This window comes from Macaca thibetana, chromosome 3 (assembly GCF_024542745.1).
Source record: "Macaca thibetana thibetana isolate TM-01 chromosome 3, ASM2454274v1, whole genome shotgun sequence".
In the NCBI taxonomy this organism is placed as follows: domain Eukaryota; kingdom Metazoa; phylum Chordata; class Mammalia; order Primates; family Cercopithecidae; genus Macaca; species Macaca thibetana.
In genome coordinates this window covers 88,562,854-88,585,493 of record NC_065580.1, presented here as the reverse complement: position 1 = coordinate 88,585,493, position 22,640 = coordinate 88,562,854, and the positions used below count along the sequence as shown (strand labels likewise).

The 22,640-nt window shown below is 39.7% G+C and overlaps 1 protein-coding gene across 1 annotated transcript; it reads left to right on the top strand.

The window, feature by feature from the left end:
• The first annotated feature begins 385 nt into the window (after window positions 1–385).
• PRPS1L1 (phosphoribosyl pyrophosphate synthetase 1 like 1) lies at window positions 386–1,466 on the top strand. The gene has a single exon (XM_050783108.1). The coding sequence runs from the start codon at window positions 465–467 to the stop codon at window positions 1,419–1,421; it is 957 nt and encodes a 318-aa protein (XP_050639065.1). The 5' UTR covers window positions 386–464; the 3' UTR covers window positions 1,422–1,466.
• Window positions 1,467–22,640: the final 21,174 nt, after the last annotated feature.

Genomic DNA, 22,640 nt, shown 5'->3' with positions numbered 1-22,640 from the left:
ATTTATGCCATTTTTCAACTTTCTATTTTATTGTCTTTTTCTCACTTCATTGGGGAAATTCTTTCTAAAATAATCCTTTGCATATACTTTAGTAGGTAATTTTCCTTTTAAACTTGGGTTTTGCTTTGTAGAAGTTTTATGTTTTTATGCATTCAAATTTGTTTAAATAGCCCTAGGAAACTAATACTGGTGCTAATAGAAAAAAATTCCTTACAGTGTAAATTCTTGATTATTTAGTTTAAAAGTGTGAAGTGGGAGATGGCAAGCAAAAGTGTGAAGTGGGAGGTGGCGAGCAGGAATTTTTTCAAAAGACCCAGGGTCAATTTGGGACCACGCGCCGCAAGGGGGAAGGGACTCTAACGGTTGAGTAACAACCGGAAGCCGTTAGAGTCTGTGCTTCACTTCCGTTCCAGTCTCAGCGGCAGCTGGATCGCTCGACAGAGTGCCTCTGGTAGTTGGCCAGGATGCCGAATATCAAAATCTTCAGCGGCAGCTCCCACCAGGACTTATCCCAGAAAATAGCCGACCGCCTGGGCCTGGAGCTAGGCAAGGTGGTGACTAAGAAATTCAGCAACCAGGAGACCTGCGTGGAAATTGATGAGAGTGTGCGTGGAGAGGATGTCTACATCGTTCAGAGTGGTTGTGGCGAAATCAACGACAGTCTAATGGAGCTTTTGATCATGATTAATGCCTGCAAGATTGCTTCAGCTAGCCGAGTTACTGCAGTCATCCCATGCTTCCCTTATGCCCGACAGGATAAGAAGGATAAGAGCCGGGCCCCAATCTCTGCCAAGCTTGTTGCAAATATGCTGTCTATAGCAGGTGCGGATCATATCATCACCATGGACCTACATGCTTCTCAAATTCAGGGCTTTTTTGATATCCCAGTAGACAACCTGTATGCAGAGCCAACTGTCCTGAAGTGGATAAGGGAGAATATCTCTGAGTGGAAGAACTGCACTATTGTCTCGCCAGATGCTGGTGGAGCTAAGAGAGTGACCTCCATTGCAGACCAGTTGAAAGTGGACTTTGCTTTGATTCATAAAGAACGGAAGAAGGCCAATGAAGTGGACTGCATGGTGCTAGTGGGAGATGTGAATGATCGTGTGGCTATCCTTGTAGATGACATGGCAGACACTTGTGGTACAATCTGCCTCGCGGCTGACAAACTTCTCTCAGCTGGAGCCACCAGAGTTTATGCTATCTTGACTCATGGAATCTTTTCTGGCCCAGCCATTTCTCGCATCAACACTGCATGCTTTGAAGCAGTGGTAGTCACCAATACCATACCTCAAGAGGATAAGATGAAGCATTGCTCCAAAATACGAGTAATTGACATCTCCATGATCCTTGCAGAAGCCATAAGGAGAACTCATAATGGGGAATCTGTTTCCTACCTGTTCAGCCATGTTCCTTTATAACAGAATAACTTCTAGGTTATGCTATTTTAAAATAAAATAAGATTAATAAAAATAAACCTTGCCTTTATTTTTTCTTAGGTTTGATTAAAAGTTCAGCAGAAGAGTCAGCTTGCTCCAGTGTAACTTTCTACATCCCACATCAGGTATATAAGAGTTTACCTTAAATTAGGGGAAAACAGGTTAAGAATAATCACTATGATTTCCTGGCTGGGTTGTCTCATCTGGCTTCTTTGATGATTTTGTGAGCCCCGCAGCTTTAACTATAGCCCTTCTGCTGCAAGATTTCAGGCTTTTGACGGTGTTTTGTAGAGGTATTTGAAAGTGATTGGAAAACTTACATGTGAATGCTTCAGAGTTTTCTTTTTTCAGAACAACTAGCAATAAAGCCACCCAATCTACCCCTTGGCCCCAACTCCCACTTTGTGTCACAAATTCTCCAAGTTCTATGCTCAGTTGCAGCAAGAGCCCTGAGCAACCACAAAATTAGTTCTGGTTGCTGAACCACCTGAAAGGCAGGAATAGGTAACTTTCAGCTTGAGCAGCCACTGGGATCTTGAGAGGAAGCAACAAAGGACAGCAAATGCTTCTTGAGAGGAGGAAGATAGATCTGTCACCATCTATTTGGAGACTATCTATCTTGGATTCTCAGTTATACCTGTTGCTTTTGATTTAGCTTTACCTCCACCCATCTTGACCTTTTCCTTGCTAAATATCCTACTGGACCCAAATGGTCAGGGTACCATAGTCTTCTGGAAAGCAAACCCACTTTTTGCTATATAATCGCTAATATTTATATTAGTTATTTTTGCTGTAACTTAATCTTCCTTAGTCTGTTACCACCATGGTAGTAGATGTTAGGTGACATTGTAGTGCCTTTTGTTAAATTTAAACATTTAATTATTATCTCCCTTCCTTGTATTTTGTTGGCCCCTCAAATGACCTCAGATTTATATTTTTAAAGTGTTGTTATTGTCCTTTTTAGGGAAAACCAACAAAATATCTGCATATGTGTGCGGGGTGGAGAGGAGTGGTGCAGAGCACCACACCTAGATTTATCATGTGAAATTTCTGATCTCCAAGAAAAAGAAAATCACTAAGAATTTCCAAAGAGTAAAAAACAAGAAAGTTTTAAAGAAACAATGTTCAGATTGCTTTAAATTTTTCATTTGAACTCTTGGGCAGTAAGCAAAATGGAATAATTTCCTTGCAGTTCTAAAGGAATATTATTTTTAACCTAAATTTCTGTGCTTAGCCAAACTATCATTGACATATGAAGACAATATTAAGGAACTCAGAAAATACTACCATTAATGTTTCCTGAAAGTACTTCTTGGAGATACTGAAAATAAAAAACATACACAGCCAAGAAGAACACAGAGAGTAAAAGAGATGGTGGTAAGCAAAAAAAAGAAGTGAAACTGATAGAAAAATCATTTTTATGAAGTTACTATAAGGATTAAGGCCGTTATTAAGGTAAAACTCATAAAAATTGGGCCACATTATGAAGTAATTTTTTTAAAAATCTGTAAAATACCAGATGATACCCACAAAATATGGGAGGCTGGGAGGAGTTAGGCTTAGTGTAAATATATTCAGGATCTTGTCTAGTTTTGGATGGAGGTTATCAACAACAATCATTCACATTATAGAAAAACCTGAGTTTAAACAACGTATTTTCTAAAATTCAAGGGCAAGGAGCAAGCCAGAGAATAAAGGAATAGGATAAATAGCTTCCAGACTCCTAGAAAGAAAAAAAAGGTGGAGTGGGAGTTTGGGGGAGAATAAGCAAAACTCCACAAATCAAGCTGAAGATAGGAAATAAGAAAGAAAACATAGCAAGGATAAAGTGCCAAATATATATTATCACAAAAATCAATAGGTTAATTTTATAAAAGATACATTTTTAGATTGGGTAGCTAAAATACCTAATAATATGCTATTTATAGGACACACATCTAAAAAGTTTGGTATAAAGAGATAGAGAAAAATATACCAAGTAAATGGTAACAAAAAGAAATGAGCAATCATAGTTTTAGTCAAAACAAAAGTGGAACGTGCTTTGCTGATTAAACCCACCAATAAGTTATAATCATCATGAATCTTTATCCACCTAACAACTCAACATGGAAATATAAAAAGAAAAGCAAAACAGTGAGAATATAAGAAGAAATGAATAATGTACAATCATAATCAAAGAAGGAAATTTTGACAAAACTCTCATAAATTATCAAGAAAAGGTATTATAGAGTTTAAATGACTTCATTATCACAACTTAATATAGAAATTAAACATAATTTACAATTCAAGCATGCATGAAGCAAATATAATAGGTTTCACAGGTTTTAAAGATTTTTTAAAAAGAAAAAATATATAATAGTTCATAAAAAGTCTTAATAAATTTTTAAAAGAAATGTATGTAGACCATATATAGCACAGCAACTTTACTACTATCATCTTAACAATATTATTAAAAAATAAAACTCTCAGTAAAATAGGAATAGAACAAAGCTTGCTTGACCTGCTAGAGAAAATCTGGCATAGACGTAATTAAGGGCATACTTAATGATGAAACATTGAAAACATTATCATTAAATTTCTAAACCAATGGGAACAAGGCAAGGAAAAAAAGAGTGGTATCATTACGAGAAGGAAAGACTTTCATTATTTGAAGATGTCATGATTGCCAACAAAAATTCCAACAATCAAAAGAAAAACTCAGAATTCATAAGAGAGGTCAGTAAAGTGAAAGTATGTAAGATAAAATGACATCTTTCCTAAATACCAGTAAAATATAATTTTAAAACATAATCGAAAGAAATGTTTCCACAACCTGAAACAATAAAATCTACAACATGACCAGTAACAAATCCTAAAACTGTAGGATTTGTATGAAAAAAAGTTGCTAAAGGATATAGAAAATACCTGAATAAATACATTATGAACTTGGATAGGAAGAACAATATTGCAAACCTGATAGTTTCCTATTAAGTCAGTGTGAACCCAATCAAAATCTTAAAGGGATTTTTTTTTTTCTTTTTGTCAGAGTCTCCCTCTGTCACCGAGGCTGGAGGGTAGTGGCCCCATCTTGGCTCACTGTACCTCTGCCTCCCGGGTTCAAGCGGTTCGCCTGCCTCAGCCTCCCCAGTAGCTAGGATTATAGGTGTCTGCTACGACACTCTGCTAATTTTTGTATTTTTTTTTTTTTTTTTAGTAGAAAAGGGATTTCACCATGTTGGCCAGGCTGATCTTGAACTCCTGACCTCAAGTGATCTGCCCTTCACAGCCTCCCAAAGTGCTGAGATTGTAGGTGTGAGGCACCTGGCCAAAGGGATTTTTAAGAAAAGAGAACTTGACACAAGCTTTTCTTAAAGTTCATCTGGAAAAGTAAATAAGCAAAAATATTCAAGATCTTTTTTGCATTACAATACATTAAAACATTTCAAAGCTACAGTGATTAAAATGTGGTATTGATGCAGGAATGGACACATAAATTAATATTGCAGAATGTATATTCCTGAAACAGACTCAGGTATACTTACAGGAATTTAGTACACACATGCCCTATTTAGTGGAGGGACTGTGTTACTGGAAAGAGGTACGTAACTGAATCAACTCTATCAGAGAATTGCTATCGCAAAGTCCCTATAGAGATGTTTTCCTGATACCCTGCCTTGGCAACCACTTCTGCGGTCTACTCAGATTCTCCGAAGTGGGGATTAGACTCCTGCCATAGTTTTTTCCTAGCTATCTTCATACAATTGTTGGTCAATCCAGATCACAGTGATGCTTAGGATGGCCTTTTTAATGTCCGTTAGCACTTACCAATATCTAGTTTCTGCACGATCTTAACCTTCTGCTTCCTTGACTGTATCCTGGGAAGTGCCTCTTCAAAAGCCTCTCTGCGGCCTCTACTTTTAAGACCCATTGCAACACTATTTTCTTGCTTATGTGAAGCATATTCAACATTATTATTTTCACACACACAGTCATTTGGGACAAACTTCTCTACAGAATACAAAATAAACAAAAGACAGGCCACTGAATAGTAAATAACACATGCTGCAGAATATATTCACCCTATGGTAGCTAAGCAGTGGACCTCCTAGCTGAAGCTATAGTGTTCTTATGCTTATTGCCTGAAAACTGTTTTATACAGTTCGTCACACTACACACCAATTCCCATTGGCTGAGAGCTCAGAACCATATTTAGAGAAAGAGAGAGAGAGAGGGAGGGGGGATTCTGTTAAAATGTCATTAAATCAACTCAGGAATGGTAGCATATGCCTGTAGTCCCAGCTACTCCAGAGGCTAAAATGCTGAGATGAGAGAATCGCTTGAACCCAGAAGTTAAGAGACCAGCCTGGGCAACATAGGAAGACCTCATCTCTTTAAAATAAATAAATAAATAAATAAATAAATAAATAATAAAAAGGCATTACATCAAATATTCATATATATGATAAAACTGGCATATTATAGATAAATAAATCATTGATCAATCAATATGGCCAGATAACTAGCTACTGATTGGGAAACCAGAGCTTTATCTCATCCTTAAATGATGCACAAGAATAAATTCCAGAGGAAAGGTTATAAAAAAACAGAATTGTAAAGCACGAGAAAATGTGGAATCACATATACTGTTATAGTTAAAAAGGCCTTATTTATTTATTTATGTTTTGAAACAGGGTATCCCTCTGTCACCTAGGCTGGAGTGCAGTGGCTAGCGATCTCAGCTCACTGCATCCTCCAGCTCCTCTGGGATCAAGCAATCGTCCTAAGTAGCTGGGATTACAGGTGCATGCCACCACACTTGGTTAATTTTTGTATTTTTAGTAGAGATGGGGTTTCACCATGTTGGCCAGGGAAGTTGGAACTGTTGGATTCAAGAAATCCTCCCGACTCAATCTCCCAAAGTTCTGGGATTACAGGTGTGAGCTGCCACATCTGTCCAAGAGCCCTTTTTAAGAAGGATACAAAACTCAGAACTCATAAAAGATATGATTGAAACATGACTTCTGGGATTCTACAGCCAGAAACAGACTGATAGAGATACTCAGCTACAAATGTGTGCTACCCTTTGAGAGAGGATGAATGACTCTAAGGGCAGAGTGGCGCAGGGGCCAGTTGGGGCTGCTGAGGACAGCCCAGAAGCAAACTGAGCTGCCGCCATAGGCCTAGAGGCTAATGGAGCTATTGCTGCAGACTCAGAGGCTAGAGCTGTGGCCCCAGCAAGTGAAGCATCGTCTTAGTCCACTCAGGTTGCTGTGATAAACTACCATACACTGGGTGGCTTACAAACAGCGGAAATTTACTTCTGACAGCTCTGAAGGATGAAAAGTACAAAAGCAAGGTGCTAGAAGATTCTGTGTCTGGTGAGGGCCCACTTACAGGTTCATGGACAGCTGTCTTTTCACTGTATCCTCACATGACAGAGGGGTTAGGGAACTCTTGGGGGTCTCTTTTATAAGGGCATTAATCCCATTCATGGGGTCTCCACCCTAACGACCTAATCACTCACCAAAGGTTCCACCTCCTAATACCATCATATTAGGGGTTAGGATTTCAATATATGAATTCTGGGGAGACGAAAACCTTTTGTCTATAGCAAGCATCAAGCCACAGAGAATTAGTCTTAGGTATTGAAACTTACTTAAATTTGTCCTACTAGATTTCAGTGTTGGGACTGACAACCTTTTTATTCTTTCCAATTTCTCTCTTTTTGAATAGGAATGTATAAGGATATATATTGTAAACCCAATTCATGCATAAGGATATGCAATGCCTGTCCCACTATTGTATTTTGGAAGTAGATAACTTGTTTTCCATGTTCATGATCCAGAGATAGAGAGGAATTGCTGCCCCAGGATAATTTATACCCATAGTCTCACCCATATATGATTTAGATGACAAGATCTGAGGCTTTTGAGCTGATGATGTTTAGGTGAGATTTTGGACTTAGTGTTGATGTTATCAGGGGCTGAGACTTTTGGAGATGTTGAGATGGGGTGAACATGTTTTATTTGTGGACAGACATGAAATTTGGGGAGCAAAAGGGATAGTAGGCTGAATAGTGGCCCCCAAAAGGATATATCCAAATCACAACCCCCAGAACCTGTGAATGTGACCTTATTTGGATAAAAGGTCTTTACAGATGTAAATAAGTTTAGGATTTTGAGGTGAGATCATGCTGGATTTCGGTTGGGCCTTAAATACCATTACAGGAATGAATAGGCAAAAGGAGGCTGGAGAGACAGAGACACAAAAGAGAAAGTCATTGATGATGGAGGCAGAGATTAGAGTGACATGTCTACAAGCCAAGAATTGCCAAGGACTGCTAGCAGCTACCAGAAGCTAGGAAATACACAAGAAACAGATTCTCCCTCGGTGTCTCCATAAGGAACCAACACTGCTGACACCTTGACTTCGGACTTTTGGCCTCCAGAGAATAAATTTCTGTTGTTTTAAGCCCCTAGTTTATAAGTAATTTGTTACTGCTCCCCCACCCCCCAGGAAACTAATACAGATTCTGGTAGCAGGAAGTGGAGTCCTGTTATAACAGATATGTAGGAATGTGGAAGTGGCCTTGGAATTGGGTAATGGTAGAGGCTGAGTGAATGCTGAGGTATATGAAAGAAAAAGCCTAAATTGCTTCGAAAAGACTGTTGGTAGAAACAGAGTTGTTAAAAGAGATTCTGGTGAGGGCTCAGAAGGAAGCGATGCTTCTCTCATCTTAGAGAATATATGTGTCCTTGCAAGCAGATTGTTGGTAGGAATATCAACATTAAATATGCCTCCAGTGAGGCCTCAAAAGAAAATGAGGGGTATGTTATTTGAAATTGAAGGAAAGACGGTCGTTGTTATAAAGTGGCAGAAAACATGACTGAATTGTGTTCTACTGTTGGATGAAAGGCAGAACTTCTAAGTGATGAACTTGGATATTTCGCTGAGATTTCCAAGCTAAGTGTTGAAGATGCAGCCTGGTTCCTCCTTGCTACTTATAGTAAAAGGGGAGATGAAAGTGATAAATATGGAAGGAATAAAGTAAACAGGAACCAGAACTTGATGATTTGTCGAGTTTCTTAGCCTGTCCAGATGGCAAAGAACATAAAAATTAGGAAATTCATTGTTAGAAAATCATGCTCTGAATAGAAGGCCAACGGTGTGGCTAGATAACCTTTTGCTGAAGAAATTAAGTGTGTGACTCATAGATCTAGTCAACTATCTCAGCAGAAGGCAGGAATAGCATCTAAATAGACTAATCGAGTACTAAATAGCTATTGTGCTTTGGTTGATTTTTAAAAATTGGTATAAACCTTACTTAATGATAGGTAAACCTAGGAATAACTAAGTAGGCATCTTAAATACCAGCCTAAGGATTTTTTTCATTTATTTAAAAGAGCAATGAGGAGCCCTTGTAACTTTTTAAGTGGATTTTCAGTAGATGGCTGATGGAATGAAAACAGTATTTTCTTTCTCTTTTTTTAGTTCATATTATTTAATTTTATTTAATTTTATTTTATTTTATTTTATTTTATTTTATTTTATTTTATTTTTTGAGACGGAGTTTTGCTCTGTTGCCCAGCCTGGAATGCATTGGCCCAATCTTGGCTCACTGAAACCTCTGCCTCTCCTGTTCAAGCAATTCTCGTGCCTCAGCCTCTGGAGTAGCTGGAATTACAGGTGTGTGCCACCACACCTGGCTAATTTTTTGTATTTTTAGTAGAGACGGTGTTTTACCATGTTGCCCAGGCTGGTCTCAAACTCCTGGCCTCAAGCAGTGTGCCCCCCTTGGCCTCCCCAAAGTGCTGGGATTACAGGCATGAGCCAGAGCACTGAGCAAAAACAGTACTTTCTAAAGAGAATTCAGCAGCGTGGTGCAAACTGAACTGTACTGGAAAGATTCTGCAATTGGGAAACCACATGTACCTGGGTGGGTTCCATTTTGAGAAATTAGGCCTAAACAATATTTTTTTAGTGTTATAGTAAACCAAGAAGCCTTCATTTTTTCCAATCCCTAATGCACACAAGAGTTGTTTACGGGAATTTAGTCTGGATATAAATTTCTAAATGTGATGCTGACAGAATCTCTTATCTATGACATGATTAATGATGTTTTCTTCAGAGTGGCTTCAGTTAGTGTTTATTAAGATGCTCCCCAAATCCTAATTCTATTTCAAAGATACAGTCAGATGATTATACTTATGGGTACCCTGTAAGAATGAGAAAAGATAAGGCAGTGATTGAATGGTTTTAAATAACACATTTTATCCTGATTAATTATTATGCAACTAGTGACTTTCTTCTTCTGTTTTTATATGCATCATTCTCTTTCTTTCTTTTCTAGGAAAACTGTTAATTTTTTTCTTCTTGATTTCATTGCAAATGCTAAGTAATGACTGGCATAACTCGCTGCTTACGGCATGGGAAGGGAGCCTCCCTTTTGCAACATTAAAGAGTCTCTGGTTGTGGAACAGGCAATGAGTAGTGCCTGTTTCACAGACTGAAAATTGTGCTTTTCTTCTTCCTCCTTGCTTACTGATATGTTTTGGCTGTGTCCTCACCCAAATCTCACCTTGAATTGTAATAATCTCCATGTGTCAAGGGTGGGGCCAGGTGGAGATAATTGAATCACGGGGGTGGTTCCCCCATACTGTTATTGTGGTAGTGAATAAGTCTCATGAGATCTGATGGTTTTATAAATGGGAGTTCCTCTGCACAAGTTTTCTTGCCTGCTGCCATGTAAGATGGGACTTTTCTCCTCACTCACTTTCCACCATGATTGTGAGGCCTCCCCAGTCATGCAGAACTGTGAGTCAATTAAACCTCTTTCCTTTATAAATTACCCACTCTTGGGTATGTCTTTATTAGCAGCATGAGAACAGACTAGTATACTTACCATTTGGCTTTTCCACTTAATAACCTACCAGTTAAGGAAGGATTAGAAAAACTAGGCCTGTGAAGGTCTCCAAGCATAGCAGAAGATGCAGGAAGAACAGCATGAGCAAAGGCTTTGAGGTGGGAACATGCATGAATTACAGCAACAGGAAGAAGACCAGTGTGGCTGGAGTAGAGTGAGCAAGAGGCACAGCAGAATGAGATTAAGTCAGCAAGCTGGGGCAGATTCAGATAAGGTAGGTAAGCTATCACACGCTCTGAACTTCTCTATCTCCAGTCAGTCACCATCGAATTGACCTTTTTTATTTTAATTTTTTTCAAGACAGGGTCTCACTCTATTGCCCAGGTTGGCATGCATTGGTGTAGATCAGAGCTTACTGCAGCCCCAAATTCCTGGACTCAAGCAATCCTCCCACCTCAACCTCTCGAATAGCTGGGACCACAGGACTATTACCATGCCTGGCTAATTTTTAAGTTATTTTCTTTTGTAGATAGATGGGGTATCACTATGTTGCCCAGACTGGTTTTGAACTCCTGGGCTTCAGTAATCCTCCTGCCTCAGCCTCCCAAAGCACTGGGATTTTGGGAGTGCACCACTGCACACAACCTCAAATTGATCTTTTGTTTGCTCCTTGCTTATTAGTACTCAAGTCTCTATTAGGAAAATTACATCTTAAAATATTACTCATTAATAAGAATTTTGTCCTTCACAGGGGCTTTCCGAAAATACTGGCAACTCATACATTCCCAAACTTGCCAAGTTATCAAATTCCTGGCTTCCCACTCTTGACATCCTGAATCTTCAGATAAGAGGTTTGGGAAACAATATTTTTAAATGATTATCTTCAATGATTCTTACGATCAGGCAAGCTTAGGAAACACTAAGCCTCAAAACCAAGACTAATCGAGATAATTTTGAGTGCAGAGGACAGTTTTGAGCACTAACATTCCAAAACACATACTACTTTACTAATACCTGTGGCAGCTCTGGCCAGTACTTGAGCTGCTACTTTCCCCTACTGTGACCATGGCCTCCATCTCTCATGGATCCTAGAATTCCTTCCTGCTGACTTGAGACATGACCCCAGATTCTTTCTCCATGCAGGTATCCAGGCAGCCACTATCAATTGATAAGAACTGGCATAGAAGGCAAAACTTAAATGCCATCCCTCTCATAAGGTTATCTGTAGACCAGGGCAATTTCTCAGCTGATTTTTATCTGGGGAAATACCAAATTATTATATTTTTAAAAGTTTGGGTTAATCTATGGGGTTAAACTTATTTTATTGGCTCAGCAATATATACTGATATAAACTTCACAACTGCAGTATCTGGAAAAAATGGATTTTGACTATTTCTTTTATAAAAGCTTATATATGCAGCCATATTTCTGAAAGGGACAGTGAACAAAAAATGAGCTTTAGAATTAGAGTTTAAGGTAAATTCTGGCTGTGCCAGCTATATTACTGTACAACTGTATTATGGTGCATTAGTTGTATAATATTATAATATTAGTTGTATTATCAGCTATAGTAGTAACCAATTAATACATGTCTTTGAACCTTTGATTCTTCATTTCCACAAAAGAGACAAAATACCTCATGCAACTGCTGTAATTTAATATAAACGTTTATGTGTGAAACAGCTAGAACGGTTTTGGTCACATTACGTGGACATGAAAAAAAGCCTAGATTTTCTCCTTTATTTACTTGAAACAGAACTCTCCCTCCATTAGCTGACTCACTTATAAGACTCTTTGTGTGTTCCTCTGTTTGGTTACAGAATTTGGGTAACCACATTTGGGAAATTTTAATAAACACCCTAAAATGCTATTTATGCAAAGTTTAATAGTTAATATATATTCAAACAAGCAAAATCTTTGAGTAACCTTTTTAATGTATATAGGCGTGTGCCCTAGACTTGTAAGGAAACCATGGAATCAAAGTCCCTTCGAGTTAAATGGGACCCTCAACATCATCAGTGCGATGTACTGAATTCTTACAACAGGTGAGAGAAGCTGAAATTGGGGCCTCATTTACAAACACGTTTGTCCTGGAGTTAATAAAGTATTGTCTAAAACTAAACTTTCTATTTCTTCAATAAAGAGTAAGGACTGTGAGTAATGTGCAGTCTTCAATTATTGAAGAAATATTGATTTATATTAATGATAAGGCAGGAAATTTAAGCTATCCCAAGAAAAACAGGTGTAGGAAAAACCTATGCTCAAAAATGTTTTCTAAATAAGTCAAGTAATCAGAAATCTAAATGAATAAGAAAATCCAATTCCTAAACATGACAGTTATTCAAAATTATACAGAAGTTGAATGTGTACACATCTCAAGTTTTCCCAAGTTTTGTCTTTCCTGTACTCCTTAAGCATAAGTACTTCTTCAAAACATGCATCAGTAGGCTAAAATATCAAAAAGTTAAATTATAGGTTCTTGCTACCTGCAGTATTGCATCAGCTTCAAGGGTCAACCCCTATTTTCTGTCTCTCACCTCCCCTTCCTTGGCTATTCTGAAAGAAACTTGCTAGCTTCTCAACCAATCCTAACAAAAGCAGGATCAAAACCTTTGAATTTGCAACCTGGTGCAGATTTTAAATTAATCACAGCAATGGAACAGTTACCAACAGTGGTGGTTCCATATGCCCTCTGTTTCTCCTTTACCACTAACATGGCTAAGCCCAAGGTCTGCCATATGAGGACCCAGCCTTGGGTGTCTGGGCATTCCTTGGGTTGTCACCCTCTGATCCTCCCTCTTATGTTAGCCATTAGACTAGCTTTTTCCTTTGATTTGCCTTCTTCTCTATATTCTATCAGCTCTGTGCCCTTGTACCCATTTAGACTGCGGCCCTACCCTGAGGTGCAGGTGATGTGAAGACCCTAGAAGCTTGCTAGTCCTAGTGTCTATGTCCTTTCCTGAGGAGAAGCTGGTTTCTCTTGCACCTCCTGCATTATCACATCTGTTCAACTCTCTTGCATTATTACCTAGATTTCCTATAATTGTGTTCTACCCGTCACATCCATTCTTCTGATGCTGGCTGTTGCTGGTATCCTGCCCAAGCTTGCTGTGTCTTTTGGGTGCTCTGTTTTTGGAGCTGCCATCTGATCTCACTGGGGCCACCCTCTCACTTCCCACACCCTAATCTTTGCCACTGTGAGTAGCTCTCCACCCAGTTTTGGCCTTGACCAGCTCCCTGCTGAGGTCCCCACGTGCCTGCTAACAAGGCTGACCTAAGTCAATTCTACCTATCCCCTTGCCACTAATACTTATCTACACACTTTCTCCTACAAAATGCTGATCGTAACCTTGAAAGGCATCCTTTTAATCTCGTCATTCTAATGTTCAAAAGTCCAATATTAGTTTTCTATTGTCTACTGCATTTGAAAAATTCTTCTGTTTGGCTGTTAAGAATCTCCCAGTGAGGCCAGGTGTGGTGGCTTATGCCTGTAATCCCAGCACTTTGGGAGGCCAAGGCGAGTGGATCACCTGAGATCAGGAGTTCGCGATCAGCCTGGCCAACATGGTGAAACCCCATCTCTACCAAAAATACAAAAAATTAGCTGGGCATGGTGGCAGGTGCCATGCTACTCAGGAGGCTGAGGCAGGAGATTGCGTGAATCCGGGAGGCAGAGGTTGCAGTGAGCCAAGATCGTGCCATTTTATGCCAACCTGGGCAATAAGAGTGAAACTCCATCTAAAAAAAAAAAAACTTTCCAGTGAAACGATCCTTATAAACTTTATAAAATTAATCAGGGAGGAAGGAAAGAGGAGAAACTAAATAAACTGAGCTTGCACCACATTCAGCATTAATCATTAGGTCAGCTTGCCTTCTGACCTGCTTCCTCATAGTTGAGTGATGCCTGCTGTCCTAGAATCACATAGACTCTGGATTATAGTTCCCTTAACTGCTCTGTAGATAACAACTTGAACATTATGAAAAGTTAAGTTTTCCCTTTGAGATATCCTTTCAAGTCCTACATACCAGTGAAACTACTGACGTCAGCTGAAGGACCCCACGAGGAGCTGACTCACCAAAGAATGCAGTTTTCACATCCTGATGATTTTATCCCCCTTACCCTGGCCAATCAATAATCCCAATTTTCTAACCCCTTGCCATCCATGATTCCCTTAAAAACTCCAGCTCCGAACTCCTTCGGGAGATGGATTTGAGGGTCTCCTCCCATCTTCTCACTCAGCCACCCTGTGATTATTAAACTCTTTCTCTGCTGCAAACCTGTCTGTCTCAGTGTATTGGTTTATTACTGTACAGTGGGCATAAGAACCTGTTGGTCCTGTAAAACCATGGTCCATTCAATCAAATTTCCCAAGAATTACAAAGAGTCAGATATGATTAGCTCACAGGCCAAGTCCTTTTCTCGTGCTGTTGATTCCACATAAACTGCCCTCCTTCCTCTTCACTGCATGTTCCAGTCCTACTCATTGCTCAAAGGCAAGCTCCAGTAGGAATCCCAACATAAAGTCTTTCCTGGCCCCTCCAGCTCTTTGGTACATTGACCCAGTATATATATATATATTTTTTTAAGTTTAGTACTTAATTTTTTCCTAATTGCTTCATATGTTTTCTTAGTCCTGCCATTCACAGGAGGATTGGAAGGATTCTGTAACAAATGATCATTTGCTCTACCTTTTTATTTCTTACAGTGCTTAGGACAGTGATAGGAGGTATAAAATAGACTGATATCATAAGTAGAGTTAGTTTTAAAAGTGCCCTATAGGCAAATCTTTTCTTTGCATTGAAAACACATTGGTCGAGAAGTGGATTCAAGATGGCCAAATAGGAACAGCTCCGGTCTGCAGCTCCCAGCAAGATCAACACAGAAGGTGGGTGATTTCTGCATTTCCAACTGAGGTACCCAATTCATCTCACTGGGACTGGTTGGACAATAGGTGCAGCCCACGGAGGGGTAGCCGAAGCAGGGCCGGGCGTTGCCTCAACCAGGAAGCACAAGGAGTAGGGGAATTTTCTCCCCTACCCAAGGGAAGCTGTGAGGGTCTGAGCCCGAGGAACTCTGGCACAGATACTGCGCTTTTCCCACCGTCTTTGCAACCCACAAACTAGGAGATCCACTCCAGTGCCTACCCCTCAGGGCCCTGGGTTTCAAGCACAAAACTGGGTGGCCAATTGGGCATACACTGAACTAGCTGGAGGAGTTCTTTTTTTTCCATACCCCAGTGGCACCTGGAACGCCAGAAAGACAGAACCATTCACTCCCCCTAAAAGGGGTCCTGAAGCAAGGGAGCCAAGTGGTCTGGCTGGGCAGGTCCCACCCCTATGGGGCCCAGGAAACTAAGATCCACTGGCTTGAAATTCTCACTGCCAGCACAGCACCAGTCTGAGATCCACCTGGGACATTAGAGCTTGGTGGGGGTAGGGGCATCTGCCATTGCTGAGGCTTGAGTAGGTGGTTTTACTTTGTTACAGTGTAAACAAAGCCACCGAGAAGTTTGAACTGGGTGGAGCCTACTGCAGCTCAGCACAGCTGCCAAGGCCAGACTGCCAAATTTCTCCTCTCTAGACAGGGCATCTCTGTAAAAAAGGCAGCAGCCCCAGTCAGGGGCTTATAGCAGACTTAAACATCCCTGCCTGGTGGCTCTGAAAAGAGCACCAGACCTCCCTGCACAGAGTTCAAGATCTGCTAAGGGTCAGACTGCCTCCCAAGTGGTTCCCTGACCCCGATGTATACTGACTGGAAGACAACTCCCAGTAGGGGCCGACAGACACCTCATACAGGAGAGCTCTGGCTGGCATCTGGCCGGTGCCCCTCTGGGTCAAAGCTTCCAGAGGAAAGAATAGGCAGCAATCTTTGCTGCTCTGCATTCTCCACTAGCAATATCCAGGCAAACAGGGTTGGGAGTGGACCTCCAGCAAACTAGCAGACTGGCAGCACAGAGGCTTGACTGTTAGAAGGAAAAAAAACAAACAGAAAGGATTAGCACATCTACTCAAAGACCCCATCCAAAGGTCACCAACATCAAAGACCAAAGATAGAGAAATCCACACAGATGGGGAAAAACCAGACAAAAAGCCTGAAAATTCCAAAAACCAGAACGTCTCTCCTCCTCCAAAGGATCACATCTCGTCACCAGCAAGGGAACAAAACTGGATGGAGAATGAGTTTGACAAACTGACAGAAGTAGGCTTCAGAAGGTGGGTAATAACAAACTCCTCCGAGCTAAAGGAACGTGTTCTAACCCAATGCAAGGAAGCTAAGAACCTTGAAAAAAGGATAGTTGAATTGCTAACTAGAATAACCAATGTAGAGAAGAACATAAATGATTTGATGGAGCTGAAAAACACAGCGTGAGAACTTCCTGAAGAATATACAAGTATCAATAGCCAAATCAATCAAGTGGAAGAAAGATCAGTGATTGAAGATCAACTTAATGAAATAAAGAGAGAAGACAAGATTAGAGAAAAAAGAATAAAAAGGAACAAACAAAGCCTCCAAGAAATATGGGACTATGTCAAAAGACCAAATCTACATTTGATTGGTGTACCTAAAAGTGATGGGTAGAATGGAACCAAGTTGGAAAACACACTCTTCAGGATATTATCCAGGAGAACTGCCCCAACCTAGCAAGACAGGCCAACATTCAAATTCAGGGAACACAGAGAACATCACAAAGATATTCCTTGAGAAGAGCAACCCCAAGACACGTAATCGTCAGATTCACCAAGGTTGAAATGAAGAAAAAAATGTTAAGGGCAACCAAAGAGAAAGGTTAGGTTATCAACAAAGGGAAGCCCATCAGACTAACAGCAGATCTCTCTGCAGAAACCCTACAAGCCAGAAGAGAGTGGTGGCCAATATTCAACGTTCTCAAAGAAAAGAAGTTTCAACCCAGAATTTCATATCCAGCCAAACTAAGCTTCATAAACAAAGGAGAAATAAAATCCTTTACAGACAGGCAAATGCTGAAGGATTTTGTTACCACCAGACCTGCCTTACAAGAGCTCCTAATGGAAGCACTAAACATGGAAAGGAAGAGCCAGTACCAGCCACTGCAAAAACATACCAAATTGTGAAGCATATAAACACTATGAAGAAACTGCATTAACTAATGGGGAAAACAACCAGCTAGCATCATAAAGACAGGATCAAATTCACACATAACAATATTAACCTTAAATGTAAATGGCCTAAATGCCTCAGTTAAAAGACACAGACTGGCAAATTGGATAAAGAGTCAAGGCTCAGTGTGCTGTATTCAGGAAACCCATCTCTCATGCAAAGACACACATAGGCTCAAAATAAAGGGATAGAGGAATATTTACCAAGCAAATGGAAAGCAAAAAAAAAAAAAAAAAAAAAAAGCAGGAGTTGCAATACTAATCTCTGGTAAAACAGACTTGACTTTAAACCAACAAAGATCAAAAGAGACAAAGAAGGCCATTACATAATGGTAAAGGGATCAATGCAGCAAGAAGCACTAACTATCCTAAATGTAAATGCACCCAATATAAGAGCACCCAGATTCATAAAGCAAGTTCTTAGAGACCTACAAAGAGACCTAGACTCCCACACAATAACAATGGGAGACTTTAACACCCCACTGTCAATATTAGACAGATAAATAAGACGGAAAATTAACAAGAATATTCAGGACCTGGACTCAGCTCTGGACCAAGTAGACCTAATAGACATCTACAGAACTCTCCAGCCCAAATCAACAGAATATTTATTCTTCTCAGCACCTCATCGCCCTTATTCTAAAATTGACCACATAATTGGAAATAAAAGACTCCTCAGCAAATGCAAAAGAACGGAAATCATAACAGTCTCTCAGACCACAGTGCAATCAGATTAGAACACGGAATTAAGAAACTCACTCAAAATCACACAACTACATGGCAACTGAACAACCTGCTCCTCAGTGACTACTGGGTAAATAACGAAATGATGGCAGAAATACTATGTTCTTTGAAACCAATGAGAATGAAGACACAATGTACCAGAATCTCTGGGACATGTTTAAAGCAGTGTTTAGAGGGAAATTTATAGCACTAAATGCCCACAAGAGAAAGGAGGAAAGATCTAAAATTGACACCCTAACATCAAAATTAAAAGAACTAGAGAAGCAACAGCAAACAAATTCAAAAGCTAACAGAAGACATGAAATAACTAAGATCAGAGCAGAACTGTAGGAGATAGAGACATGAAAAAACCCTCAAAAAATCAATGAATCCAGGAGCTGGTTTTTTGAAAAAATCAACAAAATAAATAGACCATTAACCAGACTAATAAAGAAGAAAAGAGAGAAGAATCAAATAGATGAAATAAAAAATGATATAGGGGATATCACCACTGATCCCACAGAAATACAAACTACCATCACAGAATACTATAAACACCTCTACACAAATAAACTAGAAAATCTAGAAGAAAGGGATAAATTTCTGGACACATACACCATCCCAGGTCTAAGCCAGGAAGAAGTCAAATCCCTGAATAAACTAATAACAAGTTCTGAAATTGAGGCCATAATTAATAGCCTACCAACCAAAAAAAGTCCAGGACCAGACATATTCACAGCGGAATTCTACCAGAGGTACAAACAGGAACTGGTACCATTCCTTCTGAAACTATTCCAAGTAATAGAAAAAGAGGGAATCCTCCCTAATTCATTTTATGAGGCCAGCATCATCCTCATACCAAAACCTGTCAGAGACACAACAAATAAAGGGAATTTCAGGCCAATATCCCTGATGAACATTGATGCGAAAATCCTCAATAAAATACTGGCAAACCGAATCCAGCAGCACATCAAAAAGCTTATCCACCATGATCAAGTTGGCTTCATACCTGGGATTCAAGGCTAGTTCAACATATGCAGATCAATAAATGTAATCCATCACATAAACAGAACCAAAGACAAAAACCACATGATTATCTCAATAGATGCAGAAAAGACCTTCGATAAAATTCAACACCCCTCAATAGATGCAGAAAAGACCTTTGATAAAATTCGACACCCCTTATGCTAAAAAAGCTCAACAAGCTAGGTATCGATGGAACGTATCTCAAAATAATAAGAGCTATTTATGACAAACCCACAGCCGATATCATACCGAATGGACAAAAACTGGAAGCATTCCCTTTGAAAACCGGCACAAGATAAAGATTCCCTCTCTTACCACTCTTATTCAACATAGTATTAGAAGTTCTACCCAGTGCAATCAGGCAAGAGAAAGCAATAAAGTGTATTCATATAGGAAGAGAGGAAGTCAAATTGTCTCTGTTTGCAGATGACATGATTGTATATTTAGAAAACTCCATCATCACAGCCCAAAATCTCCTTAAGCTGATAAGCAGCTTCAGCAAAGTCTCAGGATACAAAATCAATGTGCAAAAATCACAAACATTCCTATGCACCAATAACAGACAAACAGAGAGCCAAATCATGAGTGAACTCCCATTCACAATTGCTACTAAGAGAATGAAATACCCAGGAATACAACTTACAAGGGATGTGAAGGATCTTTTCAAGGAGAACTACAAACCACTGCTCAAGGAAATAAGAGAGGACACAAACAAATGGAAAAACATTCCATGCTTATGGATAGGAAGAATCAGTATCGTGAAAATGGCCATACTGCCCAAAGAAATTTATAGATTCAATGCTATCCCCATCAAGCTACCATTGATTTTTGTCACAGAATTGGTAGAAAACTACTTTAAACTTCATATGGAACCAAAAAAGAGCTCACATAGCCAAGACAATCCTAGGCAAGAAGAACAAAGCTGGAGGCATCATGCTTTCAAACTATACTACAAGGCTACAGTAACCAAAACAGCATGGTACTGGTACCAAAACAATATGGTTCTGGTACCAAAACACATATATAGACCAATGGAACAGAATGGAGGGCTCAGAAATAACACCACACATCTAAAACCATCTGATCTTTGACAAACCTGACAAAAACAAGAAATGGGGAAAAGATTCCCTATTTAATAAATGGTGTTGAGAAAACTGGCTAACCATTTGCAGAAAACTGAAACTGTACCCCTTCCTTACACCTTATACAAAAATCAACTCAAGATGGATCAAAGACTTAAATATAAGACCTAGGACCATAAAAGTCCTAGGAGAAAACCTGGGCAATACCATTGAGGACATAGGCATGGGCAAAAACTTCATTTCTAAAACACCAAACGCAATGTCAACAAAAGCCAGAATTGGCAAATGTGATCTAATTAAGCTAAAGAACTTCTGCACAGCAAAAGAAACTATCATCAAAGTGAACAGGCAGCCTACAGAATGGGAGAAAATTTTTGCAATCTATTCATCTGACAAAGAGCTAATATCCAGAATCGACAAAGAACTTAAACAAATTTACAAGAAAAAAAAAACATCAAAAACCGGGCAAAAGATATGAACAGACCCTTCTCAAAAGAAGATATTTATGCAGCCAATAGACATAGGAAAAATGATCATCAACACTGGTCATTAGAGAAATGCAAATCAAAACCACAATGAGCTACCATCTCATGCCAGTTAGAACGGCAATCATTAAAAAGTCAGGAAACAACAGATGCTGGAGAGGTTGTGGAAAAATAGTTGGTGGGAGTGTAAATTCGTTCAACCATTGTGGAAGATAGTGTGGAGATTCCTCAAGGATCTAGAACTAGAAATACCATTTGACTCAGCAATCCCATTACTGGGTATATACCCAAAGGATTATAAATCATTCTATGATAAAGACACATGCACACATATGTTTGTTGTGGCACTATTCACAATAGCAAAGACTTGGAACCAACCCAAATGTCCATCGATGATATGAAGGATTAAGAAAATGTGGCACATATACAACATGGAATACTATGCAGCCATTAAAAAGGATGAGTTCATGTCCTTTGCAGGGACCTGGATGAAGCTGGAAACCATCATTCTCAGCAAACTATCACAAGATAAGAAAACCAAACATGGCATGTTCTCACTCATAAGTGGGAGTTGAACAATGAGAACACATGGACACAGGGAGGGGAACATCACACACTGGAGCCTGTCGTGGGGTTGGGGGTTAGGAGAGGGATAACATTAGGAGAAATACCTAATGTAGGTAATGAGTTGATGGGTGCAGCAAACCACCATGGCACACATATACCTATGTAACAAAACTGCACATTCTGTACATGTAACCCAGAACTTAAAGTATAATAAAAAATGTAAAAATAAAAGAAAAAGTGAGATCACATAAAAAAAAAACAACCACTAAGCTGAGGAATTATTCCTTTATGTATGGTACCATAATTCAATGATGCAGTGCTTTCCTCTGTCAAAACTATCCAAGTATCAAGGAAGACATAAGGTGGTGCTCCCCATATATAGCAGAAACATGTCATCATTGTGGAAACCTGTCTAGAGTGGTAACTGGGAGATGGTACTTGACTCAGCTGAGTTAAAAGCCTGGAAATAACTGTCTCCAGATTGTTTCACTCAGAGATTTTCAGGGGCATTTATTTCAAACATGAATTTCTAGGATGTTAATTTCAAACAGGGCTGAGGACTAAGGAAAGGTGAGAGATGATGAACTATGTTCTTAGAGAGAGAGAGAGAGGGGTAAAGAGAGGGAGAAAGAGAAAACATAAATGTAAAGATTATTCTACTATGAACTAGTTAAGAGTTAAATTGGAAAGGCATCATAAGAGAGCCATGCCTGGCCGGGAGCCGTGGCTCATGCCTGTAATCCTAGCACTTTGGGACACTGAGGCAGGTGGATCACGAGGTCAAGAAATAGAGACCATCCTGGCCAACATGGTGAAAGCCCGTCTCTACTAAAAACACAAAAATTAGCTGGGCCCGGTGGCATGCACCTGTAGTCCCAGCTACTCGGGAGGCTGAGGCAGGAGAACCACTTGAACCTGGGAGGCAGAGGTTGTAATGAGCTGAGATGGCACCACTGCACTCCAGCCTGGTGACAAAGTGAGACTCCATCTCAAAACAAAAAAAAAAAAAAAAGAGAGAGACAGCCATACCTAGCACCATTTACCTCACATCTAAACAGTGGAGTGGTGCTGGTAAATGTTTAACAACCAACTCTCTGGAAAATAAAAGTCCTAATTTGTACTTTAGAAAATTTCTGCGGAATAAATATTTCCATTGCCAAATTCAAGCTACCAGTGTACCCTCACTGAACAAGAAATTGGGAAGAACTTTGCACAACTGGGTCTAGTGAACGAGTGTGAGCCGTCTCCCCCACCACTCTACATAAAAGGCAAGGACAGCCACTAGGAGAACTTCCTGAAATTAACTTGAGGGCTTGTGACATCTCTCATGTTATTCAGC

Bases quoted from the DNA above. Each gene is read 5' to 3' on its own strand.
- PRPS1L1 (XM_050783108.1), top strand. From the start codon at position 465: ATGCCGAATATCAAAATCTTCAGCGGCAGCTCCCACCAGGACTTATCC.